The sequence below is a fragment of the Gallinula chloropus genome (assembly GCF_964237585.1).
Source record: "Gallinula chloropus genome assembly, chromosome: 4".
NCBI lineage: Eukaryota > Metazoa > Chordata > Aves > Gruiformes > Rallidae > Gallinula > Gallinula chloropus.
In genome coordinates this window covers 19,981,991-20,005,185 of record NC_140088.1, presented here as the reverse complement: position 1 = coordinate 20,005,185, position 23,195 = coordinate 19,981,991, and the positions used below count along the sequence as shown (strand labels likewise).

The window sequence follows — 23,195 nt, the reverse complement described above, 5'->3', positions numbered from 1 at the left end:
GTTTTTCAAATACTCAAGAAAGCTTACGGTGGCATTGTGTTAATGACCTAAAATAACTGCCAGAAGTCTTCTAGCCCTTGGAAGATGCTAGAAGAGAAATCTTGCATATCAGTAGATAAACTCTGATTACATTCTAGCATTGATTTGGGTTTGTATTGGGAAGGAGTGCTCGTATCCTAATCTGTTTGTCATGAGGAAAGTAAACAGAAGGCTCTATTTTCTCTTATTTCCTAGAACCCTGACAGCTGCCTGCGTATCTTTCTCTTCCCTCTTGCCCAAGCTGTGATTGAAATGGAACTGTGAAAAACCACAATCTTTTGGTTTTCCACAGACCAAGATGCTTTGACTTCATAGGTATCTACTGTCCTGTGCCTGGTGTCTGACTGTCATAGGGAGATGTTATCCAGTAGTCCTGGAGGTCTTTTTCCTGATTCCCCCTCTCCCTACTGTACTCCCAGAATTGTATTATGCTTCCTTTGCTTATCAAGGAATTGTCAGTCTCGTGTTTTTCTTTTGTTAGGCTGAGATGGGGCTTCTTAAAGATTACTGTGATCCTTCTCTGAAGGAGGGATTTGTGTAATTGGCATCTCCCTTAATGCCTGCAGCCACATGAGCTCCCTAAATAACATCAGTGCCTTCCTTCCAGCCAGCAGATGATCTACTGGAAGGATCTGTGGGTGTTTTGCACCAGAAGAGAGGGAAAGTCAGGATAATAGATTAAATGTACAAGTAGTCTACAGTGGTTCCTGCAAGGTGGAAAATTATCCAGGTTCCAGGCTATGAAAATGAGATGCAGTGGGTTGGGTGAGCAAATAGCATTTCAGTTGCTGCATCCAGCCTACTTACTTCAAACACGCCCTATTGATTCTTTATCGCTACAACAATGGGCTGGGGTGGTATTTACTCAGTAAGAAATAGTATTATATGGAACTGTGTTTCACTGAGATACATTTGCAGTACACCATAAAGGGCTGTAAAATCCGTCCAACAAAGAGTACCTGACAGTCAAGGAAATCTAGATGCTACCTTCTCTATTTCTTCTCCTTTTCATTATAATTTCATGAGGGATTTTTTTTCTTTCATTCATGTGTAGATCTTGTTTGTTTTGAGTCTGTTTTCCCCTTGCTTTTGTTAGCATGTTATGCTTATGATTTTATTTGATCTGTATGAAAAGATTAGATTACTTTCTATTCATAGCAACTTTTATCCTCCTAAATGGGGAATACTTGGTGTGGCAACAGAATGAAATAGCCTCATATGGAAATGGCCTTGCTTATAATTGCATTGGATTAAAGCCATTAGAAACATGCTGTGAGCAAGAAACTGTGAGGGAGCAAGGAGCATTCTGGATGGGCTGCCATATCATCTTCTAGCTCTGTTGCTAGAAGCTTTGGTACATGTTTCAGATTGATGACTACTTTCCAGGACTGAAACTCTGTCTAGTTAGAGATTGCAACTAGCTCATTTTATGTGTGTTTTGGGGGATCTGTGTGTGCAAAGGAAAAAGCTACAGTCTCCCTTTTCAGCCCTGTTGAGTCCCTGGATTGATTCTGGTTTTATCCTGTGGGAGAACTACGCCCTGGGTCTCTGTGGAGAAGGTTTATGTGTAAACTTTGTTATCTTGTGTTCACCATGGTCTAGGAGCATACACATAGAAAGTTACCAAGACCCAGTGATAACTCATTAACCTGATGTATCTCAAATGCTTCTTTAAACTTTGGGTGGCCAAGCTCTATTTTACTGCATCACTGTAGCAGCAGTGAGGAGAAGATGCCCTGTAGATTGGCAAACCCTAATATACAGCTGTTTATAACTTTTCCCATGATATTCACCCTCTGACAGATGATTGTGTTAGCTCAGAGTTGAATTTCTGGGGGCTCCATTATACTTGAAATGTAATAAATAATGCTAAAACTTCAAAGCATTGTATGGCTATCAGCCTCAGAGAGGGCCAGTGGATGGAAAGTATTTATATCTATTTGTGGAAGAGGACAGCAGTGCAGAGAAACTGATGTGGTCAATGTTTCTTGGTAAGTGGGAAATATCTGCAGTTAGAAGTCAGCAGAAGAGGGATTGTAGAAAAACCCTTGAAGGCGTATTTCTTTTAAGTTTTGGGTTGTTTTTTTTTTTTAAATTCTGTTTCTTGTTGGGTTGTAACAAATGTTTTATCATGCTCTGTGTGCTTGAAGGTGTCACTGCCGAAATTGTTTAACAGATACTATGTGGTAAAATGACCGTCACTTCTCAAGTTAGTGATTCCTTACTCTGAGCCAGTGGGGTTGTATATCTGCAGCAGAGAGTAGGTGCATTTAAACTTTAAAACCATGCTTTGCAAGGAAATACCAGATTCCAAAAGGATATACCCTTTTTCTAGGGGTGGGGATTTCTGACAGACTTTTTCTTGGCCCATCTTTTTTCCTATGGCTTGCGATGAACCATTACGAAGAATTCTGTGTGAAAGGGTGTTCTTTTATTTATTATTAATAAAAAGTACAAGCTGGGAATACATGTGTATGCCAACATTCAGATTTACCACCTAGCATTTCCAACTCTCTCTTCTCTTTCTTTAAAGCACATATAGATAGACCTGAGGGTGTGGGTAAGACTTAATTGTTCGAGATTCTTTGCTTGATTCAGTGGTAGCTGGACTGTTGCGCTGATCTTTCATTCTGGTTACTACCAATGCAGTCGTGTGACTCTATAACTTAATGCTGTTTTGAGTAAGTTCTCATAAGAGTTATCTAATCTTCTCTCAGCAGGAAGTTCACAAAGCTTTGTGCTCTCAAGCATAGAACTGAGTATGTACAAAGGGTATGGTCCCTCACAGAAGCTCAGTCCTAAATGAGAGTACAGTTGAGTATGACTTCTGTATTGCAACAGTGGCTTTCTCTAGAGGAAACATAACTTTTGCCTTAGTCAGCTGTTTTGTCCTGATGATCTTATCAGCTGTACAGTTTAATTAATATTCTGTTTGTGGGGCTTTTTCAGTGCCTGTATGAATGTGTCAAAAGGCTGAATTGTAGGGGTGGTTTTTTCCTGGTTCAGGCAGCCTAACAGTTAGAAGTCTGCTACTGAGGTAATGGAAGAAACAGTAGACAATAGCTTTTCCCTGTAACATGCAGACAGATATGATGTAATTTACGAATTACGTGAGCTCTCTGGTATTTCCTTCCTTTGTCACAAGTGTTAGTTTTCCTTATGCCTGCTTACCTTTCAGTTAAATTGGGTCCTGCCTTAACGTGGACACTCAAAACATTATTTCAGAGAAACCTTTCCTGTTCCTACTTTCTTGGTTGTGTAATCCCACCATGCACAGCTCTTGGTTTTAAGCTGGTAAATCTGATGTGCACTGCATGCTCTCTCCAGTCTGCAGTGGCAGCTTTTCCCAGCCCACTGCCACCACACAGTATAAGCTGGTGCTCACTGACTCTCGGACTGGAAGATTATGTAAAGACCTGAGCTGGGATGCATAGTTCTGTTCACATTGCAACCAGCTCTGTTCAGGTACCCCAGGAGAATATATAAAAATATTTTCTGTTTATTTCTAGGTATTACCAAAGTTTGTTTTGACTCCATAAATGTGTTTATTTTCTGTGGAAGTTGAATAGCAGGAATTGGGTTTTATGCAGTGTTGTTGATTTAAAAATCCTCTCATCATGGGTTTTGTTACATCATTTTTCCTGTGGTGTGAAGAGCAGCTAGTACTAAACCTTATGCAAGACCTTGTAATTGCTTTGAGTACTGGTAAGCTTATTAAACAGCATGGCAACATTACCTGTATTCATTCGCCATGCATACTAATGTTTTCTCCCACCCCCATATTCCCCTCACGCGCCCCCCCGCTCTTTTTGCCATACACCGTAACTTTGTGATGTAATTCAGGGTGTTACAGCAGCTAGCAAAATTCCTTGCTTTTCTGCTAAATCTTTTTAGTTTATCAAGAGTGCTGAGACAGCTGCACTCAGCTTGTAAAAGAGATTCCTGCAGTCAAAGTGCTTCTGACTCTTTTCGGAAAGCGCTTGGCTATTTCGTTCTTCAGAGAGCAGCTAAAAGCTTTCCAATTTTTACAGTTTATCTGATGATTATTTTTTTTCTTCCCCCCACAAATACAGAGCTTTCTGAAGTTGCCTGTAAATAGACTGAGTCTATACGTGCAGATGCATGCACATACATAAAACTGGGGCAGGAGTCCCACAATGGAGCATTGTTCTAGCCTAATTAGCAGACAGACAAATGGGAAAGGAATAGCATGGCGTTTTCTGGCATAGATTAGCAGAGGCAGCCACTGCAGTCTACATTTGTTTAGGTTGGGTGAATAAATTGGAGCATTTGTTACTGTATTATAGATGTCTTGTCACTTGTCAAATGTGAAGTGGGCCAAGGGAAGAATAAAAAAAGGCTCTTGTCAAGCTGGTGAAATGGCCTGCTTTGCTGCTGTCAGCTCTGATTGCAGTTAATTTTGCAAATAGAAGACAGTTGCCATTTCCAGCGCTGAAGCATGAATTTTTAATAACGAGAGCACAGACCAGCCAAATCAAAGCAAACACTACACCTTAGCATGTATATGAAAAGTAATTGATTGCTGGGTACGGGACAAAAGCATTACACGTACAAACGAGAAGAATGTCTCTTAACCTGTTTCTATAGGATTTCTTACTTGCAAAGAGAAAATACAGTTTTCAGGGAGTGAGAATAACTGCCCTGAATGGTATTAGTTTGTTTTATGTTTTCTGGGTGTTTTTATCTTTTTTTCTTTTTCCCCCAATTTATTTATTTATTTAAATTCAGATATTCTGCACACTAACCAGAACAGTTAATCAGTTTTATGGGTATTAAACATACTGAAAAGTTCTGTGGAAGGCCTGCAGAAAGCTTTTGCTGGATAAAGAAACCCTACTAGACAAAAATAAACAGTTAGAAGTTTAAACCAGTTGGAAAAATAAAACAGCAATTTGAACTTGGGATTTTCAGAGCACTTCCTAAGTGGAAACTTTAGAGTGACTTAACTCCTGTTTTTTTGATCCGTGATTTGCTTAGAGGACTTTACATAAACTTCTGCTGAAGTGTTTGGTTGCTGCAATTGGGATGTTGGAATAGCTTGTGTTCCCAGTCCCCCCCCCAAAAAAGACTTTTGTTCATTGTATGGTCTTATGTGTGACCATGTTGTAACAATTAACAATTCTGCTGGGAATCTCTTAATCATGTGGTTACAAAAGTGGCTGTGGTGAGAGAGGTTTTTGAAGATTAATTTAATTAAATAAATGCCATTGCACTTCAGAACTAGGTAAATAGCTTGCTGTAATGAATTTAGGCAGGTTCTAGGATAACACTAGGCATGTCACAGCATAACGCTTCTGTAGCCTTGAAAACATTCCTACCAACATTAATAATCAAAATACCTCCATGATATAGATAAAACTAATGAGCCAGACAAGCTTGTTTGTCCAGGTTTTTAGAGAGAACCAATGTCAAGTTCTCATCTCTTAGTGATGTGCTCAGAGCCTGCTGCCAACTCTTTTTTCTCTAGCAGAAACTTGTTAACAGAGTCAAATATGGTTATAACCCACACTGAGATTGACTGCCTTGTAACAAAAGCCAGGAGTTTTGCATCCACAAAAGTTACCCACAGTAATGATCCTTTACCATCTTTCAAGCCGTGTTAAAACGGGGAGATAGACTGTGATAACTTTTTCTCTGTTTTTTTAATGTCCGAGGATGTAGGTGCATGTGTGTCAGGAGTCTTGCTGTGTAATAATTTGACTTAATTTTAAGTATCTGTTCAGTACAAACTGCCAAGCAGATGGAATTTTGAATTGTCCAAGTAGCTCATTTGCTGAATTTCTTTTTCCTCTATCAGTTAGGGGTATGCTAGAAATTAGAAATTAGAAGCATCCAGTTCAACTACCAATAAACTGTCTCAGCTGTCAACTGCAGAGATGATTTTTCAGAGAGAAGTTTTCATCTCCTTATTTGATTTTAGTTGTGTTCAGCTGGATGGGACAAAACTGAAGTTGGGCCTAGTTCTGCAGTAGTGTTTGCCTGGAGCAAAAGCCAGAGCAGCTGAGCATGTGAGAAACAGGATTCTTTTCTTCCCTTTGCAAGAAGACTGTAGCTAGTATGGAACTGCTGATTCAAGGGGTTCTGTCTGTCCTGCTCTTGGTCAAAATATCATTTTGTATGCAAGCGAATGTGTGCTGTGACAGAGCTGGATGAGATAAAACTGAGGCCGATTATTGCTGCTGTGAGGAACTGAAGACTATCTGGAGACTATTTTGGTATTACTTGTGAATTTTGGGGGTGGGTGGGTAGCAATAGTGTCTTTCAGCCTGTTGTCTACCCAGAGTCTCTAGGCATATTTTGGGCCTTAGGGTGTCAGCTCCTTTCTCTGGTACATTCAACTTTGACCTTGTTCGCGGTGAACCAAGGTGAAGCTGCCATCAGTTTTGTGAAGAGGCAGACTGTATGCATTTGATTGTTATCTGTCTGTTCCCATGCAATGCTGCCTGTAATGTTTGGCATCTCAGAAATACATGTAATATTGGTAATTGCTGTGTTATCAGTTGCTAGGCATGTATTTGATATTTGTCTACCTCACACGACTTGTGCTTTAATATTAAAATTATGATTGCAGACAATAATGCAGGAGAAATCCAGGAGTTAAGATGGATGTGAAACTCAGTGTGCTGTGGGTGATTGAACAGCTGCAGCGCTGCTCACTTTTTCTGAAATATTTCAGAAACATAGAAGCAAAGCATAAAACTTTGCTACATGAGGTATTTGGTTTTCCTGTAGTTACTACACCATTGTATCTTGCTCCATGACCTCTGCAGTTGCAGGCCAGTGTCCTGGTTTGCAGGTGCTCTCTCTAATGGTGGGGGGTTTTGGGGTTTTTTTTTTGGGTTGGGGTTTTTGTTTTTTTTTTGGTTATTGAAGTGCAATTTTAATTTTCCATAGAAAATCCAAGTTTTTTCTGTGTGTTTAAGTGTATTAAGAAATAAGACCTTCTGGTAGAGAGACTATTTGTTGGTGGATACTCTGTGCTGTTGGAGGTAATATGAGGGAAATGTTACCAGAAGAATACCATTTTTACACTGCATAGATCAGTTTTTAATACTTTTAATTTTGAAGATCCTCCCCTTCTGCTTAAACTAGTTTCTCTCCCTACTGTGCTGGTTTTGACCTCATTTCTTATACAGAGTTGTCAGCTTAGTCCTGAGACTGGTACTCTTCCTAGGGTAATCCTTAGTGCAGAGAGTAAGAACAGCATTGTGGACTGTGGACTGCTTTTGTTCCCAGATAGCTTTTTAAAATAGTTGTCTGGGAACTGTCTTGTGTGTGATTTATTCTGAAGTAGTTACAGTGAAGTAGTTGACAATGTCACCTTTTGTTCATCTGTTTGGCACTATATATAGCAAATCTTTTAAAGGTGATCAGTCGGAATATACATCTAGCAAATAAGCTGGTAGAAGGGGAGGTGTAAGCTATATATTTGATTTCTGTCTACCGTGGCCTTTTTGAAGAAAACAATTGATTCACTTTTCAGGAAGTAAACCAACATTTTAAAGCATGATGTAAAATATCAAATAGTAGTTTAGGTATCCCGTTACTTTTATTTAGTGAAGGTGCTAAAATCCGGGACATTCATAAAGCTTTTGAAAATTAATACTTTTACTAGCAGTGTCTTCTAAGGATTGTTGTTCTCTTTGCAGAAAGGAAACTCAAAAAAAAAAAAAAAAAAGCAGCCTGTTGCTGAGCTTGCCTAATGGGGCAATGGAGGAAGGAAGCCTCATAAGTTACCTGGTTGCCTGGGGCTGTTCCCTTCTCACCTTGGGCAAAAGGTTACTAGTTGTGCTATGTCCAGAGAAGCGAACAGAATTTTCAAGCATAAGAAATGCTCTTCCTGAAATCCTGTTTTTATTTCACAATCTTTGCATTTAGAAAATATGTATTAAGGAAATTTTGTGGGAGACAACTCTTCTCAGGAATGCATGGACATTCCATATTCCCTTTCTCCATGTGGTGTTTGAGCTGTGAGTTATTGTTGCTTTCCTTTTACGCAAGCTTTCCCTCAAAGTTTGTTGGTGCAACTAATGCTGTAATTATCAAACATTGACAGCTAATGCTGACTGGGAGAATCTTTCTTGCTGGAGTCCATCCCCATGCCAGCACAAGTATTTGTGGAGCTCCACAGTGACCTGGTCTAGTTAACTTAGGCTGATGGCTTGCTTTCTGTTGAGTTGATCAACTCTTTAATGCAGTTTGCAATGCACTGCATGTGAAGGAGGAGTGATACAGAAGGGAGACCAAGCAGCCCATGGGAAAGAGAAGGGTAGCACCACTTCATTCAGGAGCTGTGGTGACTTGAAGTAGTTCAAAGAGCACATCAAACTATGTAGTCTGTGCTGTGCAGTGGTCTGTGGAGACAGGACAAGGGGCAATGGCTGCAAGTTGGAGCATAGGAAGTTCCACACCAACATGTGGAAGAACTTTTTCACAATGAGGGCGACAGAGCACTGGAACAGGCTGCCCAGGGAGGTGGTGGAGTCTCCATCTCTGGAGATATTCAAGACCCGTCTGGATGCCTATCTGTGCAATATGAGCTAGGGAGCTGCTTTGGCAGGGGGGTTGGACCCGATGATCTCTCAAGGTCCCTGCCAACCCCTATGATTCTATGATTCTTTGGGTGATTGTACAATACTGCATTTCTAGATGCTTTCCTTTTATTGTACACTAGCAGCCTGAGTACTGTCTCTTTTGAGATTCCTATTTAGCGACCAAGCTCTGGTTTCCAAACCCGAAAAGCAAACAGCAGCACAGCCCAGCTCCCAGAGTGAACGTGAACTAGGTTTTGATGTGCAATAGATTCAACTGCTGAGTCTCCAGAACTCCACATGCATGCCTGTGTGAGAATTATTTCTAGAAGAACATTCTCATGAGGATTTGAATTTCCGTTATTCTTAGTGGGCTCAAAATATTTGTCCCAAAATTGGCCTTTTTCATTCAGTCTGTTGGTGGCAACTGGAAGTTTCTGCCTCTTTCTGCTGTTTGCTGGTCTGGATAAAATGCGACAAGTGACTTTTTTCTCTGGTTTCCAGTTTTGGAGTGTTGCTAAACGATAAAAGCTTCCTGTTGGCTTTCAAATTATATGGCATTGATTTAGTAACAGACTAGGAAAGATACACATACTTGGATCGCTCTTTTTGTGATGAATGTACTGTAAAACAACTGGATATTTTACTGTGTTTCCTGGTTTTGTAATGATAAATGAAACTGAGAAAAAGACAACACTGAAGATGCTATTTGTCTCTAAATGTTCTCCGGGTTGCTGTTTGGCACCTTTTCCACAAGCAGGGAAACTTTGCAGTGGGAGGAAGAGCAGAGGAGAAACAAGAACAACAATTGTATTGCCTTAGAATTAGTTTTGCGTCAACTTTGGCCAGATGAGAAATACTTGTTGTAGTTGTGACTTGCTTTCTTGTTGGGCTGTCTGAAGCAAATCAGGAATGTAATTTGTTTACAAAATACTGAAGTGTTCTGTTGGCCCTTGTCATTTATTATGTAGGGTTTGTGTGTGAAAGCCACACCTAATGTACTGATAGAACTAGTAGGAAGTTTGGCTGAGCTGAAGAAATCTATATAATGTGATGAAATAGTTGAGCCTACCCCACCAAATTTTAATTAAAGAAATATATAGATTCTGGAGAGAGATTGCTATATTCCATATTAGTTTAGGAGGCTGGGAGAAAAATGCTGTGATTGTGAAACAAGAGTGCCAGCACGAGTAACTGGTTGAGAAGAACTGATTAGAAATAACTTCCTGCTCAGACAAGACTGTATTTCATTGAAAGTTTGATGTCCTTATTTTAAGGAAATATCTTATTATAGTGACAGTAGCAGTTCACAGTCTGCTGTTCTGTGTTGAAGTGCGTACATCAATAGCAAAGGAAATGATACCATGAATGTTTTTTCCCCTAGGTGCTGAAGAAGTCTTGCTGCTTGCTAGAAGGACTGACTTGAGGAGGATTTCCCTGGATATGCCGGATTTCACTGACATTATTCTGCAGATAGACAATATCAGACATGCGATTGCCATAGACTATGATCCTGTGGAAGGCTACATCTACTGGACTGATGATGACGTCCGGGCAATTCGGCGGGCCTACCTTGATGGTTCTGGAGCACAGACTCTGGTAACCACAGAAATCAACCATCCAGACGGTATTGCTGTGGATTGGGTAGCGAGGAACCTATACTGGACTGATACTGGAACGGACCGCATTGAAGTGACCCGGTTGAATGGAACATCAAGAAAGATCCTTATCTCAGAAAACCTAGATGAACCTCGAGCAATAGTGCTCAATCCTGTAATGGGGTAAGTTTTGTGCTTATTCACAGCCCTGTGAGAGGTCTTTGGATCTTGTTTATGGACTCCTGGAACTGAAAACCTGACAAATGCTAGAAGATGTGTATATTGTCAAATATTCTGGAAATAACTGACTTTCCCTCACTTTATCCCTTTAGCACTGTTTATATAAAAGATGACTTCTAAATACAGCGTTTTTCAGTGAACTTCTACATTGTTTGATTGATTTTTTTTTTTTGTCTGTGCCCTCGTGTTATTGTAACTGAAAGAATTGAGCCACTGCACTTTTTCATTAGTTTAACTTATTTAATGCTTAAACTTTATATTGTCATTGCTGATTACAGTTTGAGTTGTCTTGTTTGCTGCAGCTGGGGAAGTAGAAAGTTAGTAAATTCTTTCAAAAGCAGAACAGATCTTGACACTTTTTTGTCTTGCATGTGACTTGCATGCTACACACATTGACTGTTTCCCCTCTTTTTTTGACAGCTATATGTATTGGACAGACTGGGGTGAAAATCCAAAGATAGAATGTGCTTATTTGGATGGTTCAGAAAGGCGAGTTCTGGTGAATACATCTCTAGGTTGGCCCAATGGCTTGGCACTGGATCTTGAAAAAGACAAACTTTACTGGGGAGATGCAAAAACAGATAAAATTGAGGTGAGTAATAGAGCCATACTTGGGCGCGTTCTTCAAAACCAAGTGCTGTTCTTGGGTGCCAGTTTAGGTCTTGGATACTTGTATTGCTCTGTTTGGAGGTCTGTTGTTTCATCAATATTTACATGATATCTAACACAACAAGACATATTTGAGAAGAAAGGCAATGCATTCATGTGGTTCAGAAAACTTTAGTGATAAATGTTATGATTGATATGTCTACATTGCTACAAGTGTAATTTAATTACTTGAAATCTCTTTAAAAATGGGTTTTGACCTGTCTCTGGTGTTTTGAACAAGTATCTAAAATTGCTGCATGCGAAAGACTTCATGCAAGTTCATGTACAGGAGATGGTTGATGTGGAAGTCCTAGAGAGCCGTATTTCATGTCCTTAGTATTTCTTAGTTTTTGAATGTGTGATGGCACATGGTGTGATTCCCTTGTGCCCCCCACCCTTCTTTAGGAAGACTTTTCTTAAAAATACAAAAAAATCACCTCCTCTACCTATTGCTCAAACAGTAGACAAAGTTGGACAAATAATCCATTTGATTGTTACTGTCTGCCTCTAGGAGTAAGGTTGTGAAGTATCTCCAGATTCATTGGTCAAAGCAAGCATCTGTGCTGCTCTAGTTGTGGATATTCAGTTGCATCAGGGAGGCCCAAGACATTCCAAGAGAAATTCTCTTAAAGGAAATGCTCTTCTCCCCATTGTTTTTGCATTAGTATCCCATGATAAAATCTTAACCTAAAAGAAAAATTGTGCTGCCACAGAAGTGAAACAAGTCTTAGATATTGTGTAGAGAACAAAGTAGTTTTACTCAAAGTAGAAGGTGATAAATTAAATACCTGATAAAGTTAAAATGAAGGTTTGGGGCAGGGTTTTGGGGGGCTTCTGAGTGTTTGTTCATAACGTTCTGAGGTTTTGGAGAGTTGCTAACAACTAAGAAATCCAGCAAATGGATAGAGATTAATATTGTGACATAAGAGAGCCAGTGGCTTTTGTGTAATCTAGGAATACTGGCCAACAGCAATTTTATACATTTGTTGTGGGTGTATTCGTGGAATTGCTGAGGGCCTGTATGTATTAGTGGACTTACTTGTGTGAGAGTGTCCATTTAGTTTGAGACAACTGAGAATACGGATACAGCCAGATGTTGTGATGAAGTCTCTAACAGCTGCTTAAGATCCTTTTCTCCACCATCCTCAGTGCTTATTTCCTAAATAAAACAGTTGTTTAAGAAGTGCATCTGCTTGTTGGCCACTTACACTTATATTTCTAAGAAGAAATAAGAGGATTTTGAATCTCAGTCTAAAGTTGTTATAGTAGGTTATGATTAACCCGGGGGTTTGGATGACAGTATGGGATGCGACCCAAGATCAGGCAAATTTAAAAAATCCTGCTCTGTTATCATTAGATTTGTCGACCGGACAGATTTTCCTTTTTAATGTCTTGTGAAGCTCTGGGTGATAGGTGGCCATAGGTGGCTTGGCCTGGTTGTGGTATGCTCTTAGAATAAAGTAGTTGTTTATCTTCCACAAAGGTGTTAGAAGTGGTCTGAAAATGAAAGATGTTAAACAATTAACATTGAGTATTTTAATTTGAAAAATGAATTCTCCCGGGAATTTGAATTAGCTTTGAAGTAAGATGAGGGGAATAACCAGCTAATTGAAATCAATTCATAAAAAACAATTGTCAAACCAAAATGTGAGAGTAAAGACCCTATAAAACATTTTTTCTCAACAAAGGTATAATTAAAAGTTTTCTTCCTATGGTAGAAGTTAGTTTGCTGAAATTAGATGTTGACTATACTGTTACAACAGTCTGTTTCTGTACCGATGCTGAAGAAAAGCAATATAGAATTTTTTCCTTTGGTCATGGCCTGTGAAGTCAATGAAGTTTTAGTGTTGTTTGGGGGAGCAGCATGTGTAACATTTTTAGATAAATAAATTTTGAGGAATAACTTCTTTTGCCCTCATGAAGAGGGAAAGCAAGACTATCTGCTAGCTCCAGAAATGTAACTTCGGTGTCTGGCAGTAGCAAAGCACTGGCACTGAGGTCCTGTCGCCCCTCACCTTTCAGCCGGCAGGGCAGGGAGTGTTCCAGATGCCACTGTTACAGCTGAGGCCGGAGCTGTGCAATGTGTTTCATGGGTTTAGGCAGTCTGTTCAGTCTGTCTCACTTCATTGTAAGGCAGCGAAGCCAGTGGTGCTGTTTGGTTTGGCATCAAAGTTTAGGAAAATCAGAGAAGCCAAAGTAAGGGCTTTTTATTCCCTCAGTTTTGCATATTATACTTACTTTTTGTGGTTCTCTTCTATTTGCAAAAATAGAAATAAGAGGGTGGTTCACCTGGTCTTGCAAACAGAAGGTATTCTTTATGTGAATTGGATTGTGGCATCAGTAGATACTGTGTATTGTGTGACCTCATTTTAATTGTTAGCACAGAACAAACTCTCCATGCTCCTAGCAATGGTTTCCACATTTTCTTAGATTAAAACAGGTGTCAATTTTCTCATTTCTGTTCTTACCCTCTACCTCCCCCCCCCCCCCTTTTTTTCTCTTTTTGCACTTTCTCTTTGTGCTTGAAGTTTATTTTCTAATTAGCTAACACCAACAGACTCCCTCTCAGGCTATGATGGAGAAAAAATTCTTGTGTGTTTGTCTGCAGCTCTGAACCATGCTGTGAAGGAGTCTGTCATTGTCCATTCTGGACTGACACGAGTTAAAATGGCACTGGCATATTGTCAGTAGAGATGGATGTTAGATGTCTATTGCAGAACTTCCATTAGAAAACCAAATTTCAGTTTTCATTTTGGCAGACACGCCAGGTGCATTTATATATTCTGCTCACTTGGGAAAGGGCTGCGTGACTTAAGCAGTCACTCACACAGCTCAGACCCTGCCCAGTTTGAGACTGGTGCCTAATAGAGCTTCTTTTATTAGCAGTACTCTACAAGATGAAAAAAAATTGCTCTAAGGAAATACTTTAGAATTGAAGGAAACTGATCCAATGGATTGCCCATCTCACTGTATTTGTTATCTAATAGTGCTTTTGGTAAGATTTCCGAGAGGTTCAGTCGATAGCCTGGATTTTCACAGTAAGCCATAGTTTGATGTGCTCTGCTACCCCTAGCACATGTGAAACCTCACTGTAGGGTGCATGAGGTGGGGACTTTCCACTCTTACTTGCTGTTGAAGTTATTCAACATTAACTCATTCTCTCATGCATGTGTTCCGTTGCCAAGAGCGTGCCGTTCAAGTGGCTTGCCAATGCAGCTGGTGTCTTGGTGATCTGTTCTCTGTATGTGTGTTTGCTGCATCCACAGCTTCTCAGAAACAAAAAACAGCTGACTGAAAGTCAAAGATATGCATTTATATTTCATATTGTACTCAATCTTGCTGAGTATTAGGATTTTTTCGGGTTTTTTTCTGGTAAGCACCTAAAACTATCTTGAAGCATGTTACTGCATAAATTTTGTGTATGTTAACACCTAAGCCCAGAATAGGTGGGGTAGTAAAGAGCAAGCTGTAACTACATTTTGTAACTCATTAGGTAGAGAAAAAGAAAAGTTTAAATATTGGATCGTTTACTCTGTTACTGTGCTAAAAAGAGAGAGTTCTCACTTCATTAAAAATGACAATCAGATTTATGTCAAGCGCTCCTGAAGGAAGAAGCCCTCAACTACCTGGAGGGCCCCTATGTGGTTGAGAAGGTGGCAGCACTTTACAGCTGCATTCTGCTGCAGAAGGCAAAGAAGGTGGCTAGTGGTATGTGGATTGCTCTGTGCTGCCTTGAATCTGCTGAAGCCCCGAGGCCAAAGAGCTATTAGTTGGTAATGGAGAGGGACAGTGGCTGGGCCAGGATATTCCTCTGCATTGGAATAGTTGATTTTAAAGGCACATCCTCTAGTCCCATCACCTTCTTAGTAGAGCAGTTAGTTTTTCTTGGACTTTTGCAGTGCTGTCACTTGACAGTTTTCTCATAAATAAACTGTAGTCTCAGATTGCATGAAGCAACTGGAAATTTTCCAGAGACCAAAGAGCTGTGAAACGTGTAACGTAAAGGAGAAAATTCCCATCTCCACTACTTTCCTCTAACCATCTACTTTCTCCTGTCTCTACTACTGTGCAGAGCATGGTTGGACTTAAAGCCTGTTGGGGAAGAAGTAGAATTAATATTGATGCCAAATAATGTAAAAACATGCGGACTTTTCTGAAGCTTTCTGATAAGCTGCTTGTAGATGAGAATTGCTTTCATCGCGTGTCATGCCTTCAACTGCTTTCCCTACAGAAAAAACCCCTAAGACGGAATATAGCTGGTGCATATCTCTGCTTGGTATTCTCCTCTGGTTGCTGGTATTTTAGATCTTCAAGGAGTCATCTTACTCTCCCTGGGAAGGACTGTTCTTATACAAAGTTCAGTCGCTGTTGAAGAACTTTGTATGGCTTGGAAATGCAATAAGCTCAAGACATCTGTCCTATTTTTCCTGGACCTCGTATTTAGACTGTACCTAAACGTCTCTGGCTGGCTGGTTAGCTGGCTGGTTTGTCTGTTTTGAGGAAGGTTTTGTTTAATACATTTTGACATTACTTTTGGGTGCATTCTTCCACAATTAGAAAAGAATCACTGCAGAGCTGTTGAGGGTACCAAAAAGCCTCCTGTGCTAGGAGAATATGTTATTATTTGTGCGTGTAAAACTTCACAGGGTGATGACAGCAGTTACACTTTCCTGGCAAAAAACCTTCCCTAACCTTCCCATCTGCAGCATTCAGCTGCAACACAAAGGGCCCAGTCACTTTGCAAGCAGTTTGCATCCTGAAGAAAGCATTTGGCAAGGCTTGTCAAAATTTTGCATGACAGGAGCCTATGGGGCTTTCACTGCAAATTTGGCACCCTGTGGTAACATTGTTTCCAGCTTTTGATTTTTTTTTTTTTTTAATTAGTTTGGTAAAGTGTATGACAAGGAAAAATATATAGCAAATTTTGAGTCATGTCTGTCAAAATCATGTGTTTGTCCGCACAGCTTCAGCTATGACTAAGGGGCATGGATTAATCCAACTGAACTCTGGATTTTGCTGACAGAGAAAAGGTACTTTTCAGGAACAAACAGCAGATTAATAAGGATTACAGGGTTCCAGCAGAGAGAGAAGCAAAGACCCAATGGCATCCACGCATAGAGTTTCCTAATTCTCCTTAAAAACAATTTTGTGGTTAGCCAGGTTTTCCCATATATTATTTTTTCAACATTTGCTTAAAATGCCTAAGGTACAATTGCATAATGAGCAATTACTGAATTCTCAGGTGCCTGTTATTACGTATGCATTTTACTTAAGTTTGTGCAATATTCTTAGAATAAATGATATGCAGACTATCCCTTCTGGCAGCTCCCTCTCCCAGCCCCCCTGTTCCCCTCTACTGACAAATGTCCTTCAGTTGTCTTTGCAGAAGACTCATAATTATGTACAGTCATTCTTTGCAAGTTTTTAGGGTGTTTAAGTCTAAAGCTTAAGTCAGCACCAGATGACAACCCTGGAGTTCACTGAAAAAAAATTCTGAGATGCAGTTATGTGGGCTGCCCTTGCAATTTAAGGAAACAATCTTTATATAGTTTGTTGTTGATTCCATTTTACACTACTTATGTAGAATGTAAGGAGGCTTTGCAGAAGTCAATTGCATGGGGGGAGAATAATTAACAACTAAACTAACTTAAGGCTGCTTTTTCTCAACAAATCCAAATATACACTTTATATATATTACACTTTGTTTCCTAGTCAATTGACCTTAAAATGCAATTTTTAATTTATACGTAATTTTCTCATAACTGGTACTTTTGTGTGTGTGTACGTGTGTTTGCATTGGCATTTTTCACCAAATGATTAAGATGACTATGTAGTGTAATAAACTACTTGGGAGATATTCTGGACTGTTTATTGAAACAGGAAAGTCTTAGAGACATCAACTAATTTAAACTCATTGTCACATGCAAATTAGATATAAATAAACCCCAAAGTATAATGTTTCTATAAATACAGTATATTTCAGAAGATCTAGTTTATATTTATATTAATGTAAATAATGCCCACACTGCATATTTGTGTTAATACATGAGAACAGACGAGTGAAATGGATATAGAAATAAGAAATAACAGGATCTCCATGATCTGATTAATTGGTATTAGACTAAGTAGACAGCTACAGTATTAAAACCACTTAAATTGATGATAGTGAAGGAAGGGAGCCTTAATTTCAGTAATTTTTTAGAAACTTCTGAGTGACATTTGGTTCAGTATATGACAGAGAAATGTCAACTAATGTAATTGTTAGAAATGAGTTATTGATTGAAGCTTTTACTGTGGTCTCTAAATGAAGGAAGCTTATCTACCTTTTTCCTTACCTTTTTGCTTCTGATATATTTGTAAATTACATCCTTTCTAGATGCCAGTGCTACTTATCTAAAGTGATACGTATCATATTATATTGACATGTAATACCCAGAATTGGGCTAGCAAACTGTGTATACACCTCTGCCGTTTGTATAGCCTTGTTCAGCAGAGTATTCCTGCAAACTGGGCTGCTCCTTCGAATGCCGACGTGAGCGGTGCTTCTACTTTTTCTTTTTGCAATGTAGCACTCCCCTGCCTGGGGTTAAGCTGTGTTATTGGAAGCGTGACATGCGTACGTGTTTGTGGCCATTTGGGATGGGTTTTTTGTTGGAGGTTGTGTATGTGGTTTGTGAGCATTATATGCCACTGTGTTTTTATTAGTTTTAAGTAGCTGTTAGGCCTTTCTACTGCCATGTTTTGCTTGAAGAACCAGTGAGCACAAATGCTGTCAGAGGTGGATGAGTATTTTGTTTTACTTGAAGGGAGCTGCTCAGCAAACGTTGCATGTGAGCTATATTTGTATATTATTTATTATATATATTTGTATATATTTGACATGACATATAACTGTCTTTTAGTGTTCTGGAGAGGAATGATCTCTGCTAGTGAGATTGGGATCAATTTTTGCTAGCAGCCAGACAGTTGTTGTAGAATGGATGGGAGGAGTCATTTGGAGGAAGGACAATCTTTAAAATGGTGTCACAGGGTTCTGACAGTTCTTGGACTTTTAAGGCTGATGAAAAATTAGTTATGATTGCTTTTCCCAGAAGAGCATTGCTAGGGTGGAACATAAGCTTTCTGGGAGGGAAGAGAGCCCTATCTTTGACTTCCGTGCTTTAATGATGACAATTTTAAGTATCTGTGGAAAATTGCATAAAGAATAAAACAGGCTCTCAGTAATGCTGGACAGTTATATCAAGCCTGACAGGGCTCCTTCAGTGAAACAACAGCATGCATCTTTAGGAAGAAGAAAACCTGGCAGCTAAGGGAAGAGGGTCTTTTTTTTTTCCCCCCTCTCCTCTTCAGGAATCCCCACTCTCATCAGCCTGTTGGCTATGTTCTCTGTGCACCACCAGACCCATCACCAGATTTGGAGTTAATAAGCACCTCAGTTCAGACTAGCAGGGATATTTGTGGAGTCTCAACTTCCTTGGATAAAAGAACGTAGAGTTTTCTGCTCAGACACGGTTGGAATGATCTTTCTTAACTAGTTCTCTGCTGTAGAAATGATATTGTGGTTGGTCCAGCCTTGTACATGCCAGCCTGTAGCAGGGAACAGGAACTGCTGAGATGACATACAAGGATCTGTAGTGTTCAGCAGGTCATACCACTGAGTGATTTCAGACCCTAATGGTTTCCTGTGAATTTAAACTCTTCTGGCCAAGTTACATGTTTTTAAACCCAGAACTATGGTTCAGGATTTGCTGGTGTGAGACATCTTGTTTCTGGAACTCAGGTATATAGCCAGCCTCTACCTGCTAAAATGCTGATATCCAAGTCCTTCTTAGAAGTGTTGAGCCTTCTAGCTCCAGTCTTCTAATTACAAGATCAAGTTGTCTACTGCCCACTGTTTCAGTAGGAATTTCAATGTTATTTTACACTTTGTACACCATGAACATCATTTACTTTTAAGAGGACTGTTACCAAGTGTGGGAGTTGCTGAAGAAAGTCAGATCCAGGTTCACAAAATAATAAGAAGCTGGTCAGAAGATAAGTTTCTGCGTTGACCTATGCAGTAAGAAAGCATTCACAGAGCAGAGAAACTCATTGACCGAATGGAAGAAGATAAGCTTACCAAGGTAAATTCCCTCCTGTCCCTTTTCAGCATTCTGATTCAGTGAACAGGTGAACTTTTCTCTGAGCCATGAGCAAGAGACAGTGTTGAAAAGGAAAGTGTTTGGTATAAAGTTCACAATTGAACTTTGGCAAATTCTGTCCTGTGTTCAGTAGTGTTTCTGGAGATAGATATGTGAAATTTTGTATTATTCAGTAGTCTTGAGTAAAACTTTTTCTGCCAAGTAGTATGGGATGGGGACTACCTCTGCAGGTGGGTGATGACTTAGCCTCAATTAGCCTTGTCTTCATTGCTTTTTGACTGGAATGCAGCAATCAAGTAGATAGGGCTGTGGAACCTTCAGTCCTTAAGGCCAATGTCTTGGATCATAACATTGTACTGTGTCTTCTGAGGAGCATGTGGTGCCAGGAGCACATTCTTACTTCTTTAAGCTGAGATTTTCCAGAAAATTCAAATCAAATTCAAGACTCCAGTTCTTTTCATCATCATCTAGTCCATGCGTATGAAAAAAGCAGCTACACCTCTGAAGTGAAAACCCCTTGCTATCTGGGGTACTGTTGGACATAAATGGATTTTCCATAATAAAGATGATTATTTTTTTTTCTGTAGTAAAGAGGATTTTTCTTAAGGGTTGTGCTGAAATATTCCTCCCCACTTCTCCCAATTTCCAGGAATTAAAAAACATCAAAAAGTGCAGTAGTCTCTGTTCCAGGTGCAAGGTTCATATTAGTTGACCTTGCCTTCAGTGTCATAAATAACCAGAAATGTCAGTATGTAAAGAAACAGAGCAAAACCAGCCTTGCAGCAAAACCCCATTATGTGGAAGCAATCGCAGCATGGGCTTCTTGTTCCAAGTAGAGGATACAGGAGATGATGCTGCCTGTGTTAGTCATGCCACTTAATGCACTCTCAAATAATTATTTGATTGAATGACCCTCCATAGGATGCTCTTAATCAAGGATTCTTCCAAACTTTTATATATACACAGCTTGATACTGTAGCCACTAGCTTCAAAGTTAAACAATCCACAAATATTGACTGCTGCCAGTTTAGATACTCCTTTGAGTCTTTCCACAGTGGAATCTGTACCAGTATGAACTTACTTTCATCTACAACCATTTATGGTTTATTGGGGTTGCTATATAGGCATAAAGACATCTCATTCTTGTTGATTTTCCAGGGACTATATTGCTTTGTACTACTTCTTTTAACAGCACAAATTAAGAAACAAGCTGACAGACAGCTTCTAAATTTGGTCTGTGTGGAGTTCTCAGGAATTACTTCTCTCTGTGCAACTTTTGCTATATTTATCAAGAGGAAATCCTGAGGATGTATTAAAATACAAATTTGAGGAATTATTTGAGTTTTACATGCTTGAGGCTCTCCTTTCTCCCTGAAGAATCATTTTAGGCTATCTGGTATCAACCCACCCTTTTCTGCTTGCTAGGGAGAGAATTCTGCTTTACTTCCTCTGCTGGGATCCACTGCCTGTATTTAAAAGAGGGATTTTGTATTTAGTGGTAGGAAGGCTTCTGTACCTCTGAAGTGTGGCAGTGGGCCAATCTTTATGAGAACCTGATGTCTTTTCTGATGCAGAATAAGTATATCTTTCTCCAGTTGTTAAGTAAAAGGTGGCTTCTGTGGCAGTCGGAGGTTCTTTGTCAGGCTAACAGGTAGGATAATTAAGATAAATTTAACTTCATAACCTTCTTGAGGTTACTTGCTATATTGTCTCCAGATAGCTATGAGGAGTTTTCTTTAACTACTATTCCCTATTTTGCTTTTGTTTTTTCTTTATCCTGTTCTCTTCCAAGGACTTTGCCATACAGCTTACCCCTGACCTAAAGGGAAGGTGATCTGTACTGCCCAGGAGTTGACCCCATAAATATTGTCTGATCACAACTGTTTCTCTGATACTTTAGTGATCATTATGTCGATGTGCACAGTGTGCCCTATCAGGTTTGTCACCATAGCATGGGAACTAATGTTTCACTGGGAAAAAAATCCTTTCCCTGCTCTTATTTTCCTATTGCTGTTTTGGAAGGAAAGTATTGGTCATACTTGACCTTGTCTGTAACTCTCCTTCTCATATGTAATCCTCTGAAGTTGCTGGGGAGGAAAGAGCATCCTTCTTGGCATTCAGTGACCATAGGCGGGAGCTTTTTAGATGAAGAATGCTGAGTTTTTTGCCACAAACACAAATTGTAGCTGCCTTCTCTTTCAGCTCCATTGGGTTTATTAAGTGTTCTGCATTTTGATGGTCTTTCACAGCACCACAGAAAATTATGTTGGGAAGCATGAGCTGGATTGTCTTAAACAACACTGGGAGGGCAGGTAGTGGTACCATACATGTCTTTCAGCAGAAATGTCTGCAACCTTTGGTTGTGAAACATGTGAACCTGGATACTGTTAGAAACAGGAGACCTGGCATGATGGTCTGGCCTGGTGGTTCCTGTGTTTCTGAAGAATGCACACTAAAAGTAGAGGTGTAGAACTTGCTTTTTTTGTGCCACATCTTATTAATGAAATCTTCAAAGCTGTCGTACCATTTTTAGACTCAAATCATCCATCCCTAACAAGAAAGAATTCCCACAGACATACATGCCAGTCACCACTAGCCTACCCTACTTCTCCCAAGATTCCTTACAATGGTGGAAAAAAAATTCTGATAAATGTCGGTAGTGTAGATGAGACCAAAGGTTTTTGTGCCTATCTGGCCTTTCTAAAAATTCTTCAGTGCACTGATGGTATAGCAGTCAGTCAAAGGAAGACTTCCTTTGCTTGGCTTGATTGACCAGAGTCATTCTGTGGGAAAGGATGCTAACTTATTCTAAACTGAAGGTGACCCTTGCCTTTTTGTGAGCAATAAAGACATAATAGAGGCCCAGTTAGGGTTCAGTGGAACCCCCACAGCCATCTGCACACTTCATTGGCAGAAGTGGCTTTCACTTGAACTTGCATTTGACAAGTGTCTTCTGTCTCTTTCTCATTCAGAAGGGTCCTTCAAAGCCAAGTAATTGAAATGCTCTCACCCCTCGCTCCTTTTCCTCCTTCCCCCAGACTTCCCTAAATTGCAGAGCAACTGGCATTCAGTGTTAATGAGTAAAAATGCATGCATTCCCAAAGCTTGCACTTTTTTTCCTTCCCATAGGAAAGTTTCTAAAAAAACCCCAAACCCTCTTTTCCACACTCTTGAGCACCAGCTTCATAAAGCAAAAGTTGGGGAGAAAAAAGTGTTTCTCTTGCATGCTGCTTTGCTGTTTCTTTCTCCCTCCCCTTCTTCTTCATTTTTTTTTTTTTTCCATAGGGCTGGACTTTTTGAAATGAAACACAAATCAGGTCTCTGGAATAAAAGGTTGTGAGTATGCCTTGTGGCATTTGGAATGAGACTATTCACTGCCTGAATGACTATAAATAGAAAGCAAGGAGCTGCGTATTTCTCAGTTCAGGCTCCCTGCAAAGAAGCGCCCTTCCCAGTTAAAGGGTGACTTTTTGAAAGAAACCTTGTTCCTTGCACTGAATTGAATTGCTCCAGGAATTCTCCTCCTTGCAGCTTGCATAAAAAGGCATTAATCTCTAATTTATTTCTCCTTTTAAAAGGCTGTATCCTCCATCATAAATGTATATTCTTTACCACATCACGAGATATGCCCGTCTTGTCTGTACAGAGTTGCATGTAAAAAAATTTCTGAGCGTAGAACAAACATTGTTCTCAGCAATCTTTGTGCCTGAAAGCTTTCGTTTTGGCTCTGGGCCAGCTGTCGGCTCCCTTTTTATCTGGTATTCATTCTTCAGTGAGAAGGCTAAATTAGCAGCGCTCAGGTTTTTTGGTTTTGGGTTTGTGGTTTTGTTTTTGGTTTTTTTTTTTTAGGGATTGAGGAACAGAATGGGAATTGTGATTGATTTTTATAATAAAAGATGTGATTCTTCCAACACACTTGTGATGTTGCCGACGGTAAGAACCCCAATAGCTTACTGTTGCAGTTCTGCAGACAATTT

General features: G+C 39.7%; 1 protein-coding gene across 4 annotated transcripts in view; it reads left to right on the top strand.

Annotated features, from left to right (window-relative positions):
- Positions 1 to 23,195, top strand: part of LRP5 (LDL receptor related protein 5) — a gene marked incomplete at its 5' end in the record, with an annotated part of 215,876 nt that overhangs the window by 128,476 nt on the left and 64,205 nt on the right. For all 4 annotated transcript variants that reach the window (XM_084262641.1, XM_084262644.1, XM_084262643.1 and 1 more), the window contains 2 exons: positions 9,976 to 10,372; positions 10,850 to 11,021. In XM_084262641.1, the coding sequence (XP_084118767.1) occupies positions 9,976 to 10,372; positions 10,850 to 11,021 (569 nt within the window). The remainder of the gene's footprint in view (positions 1 to 9,975; positions 10,373 to 10,849; positions 11,022 to 23,195) is intronic.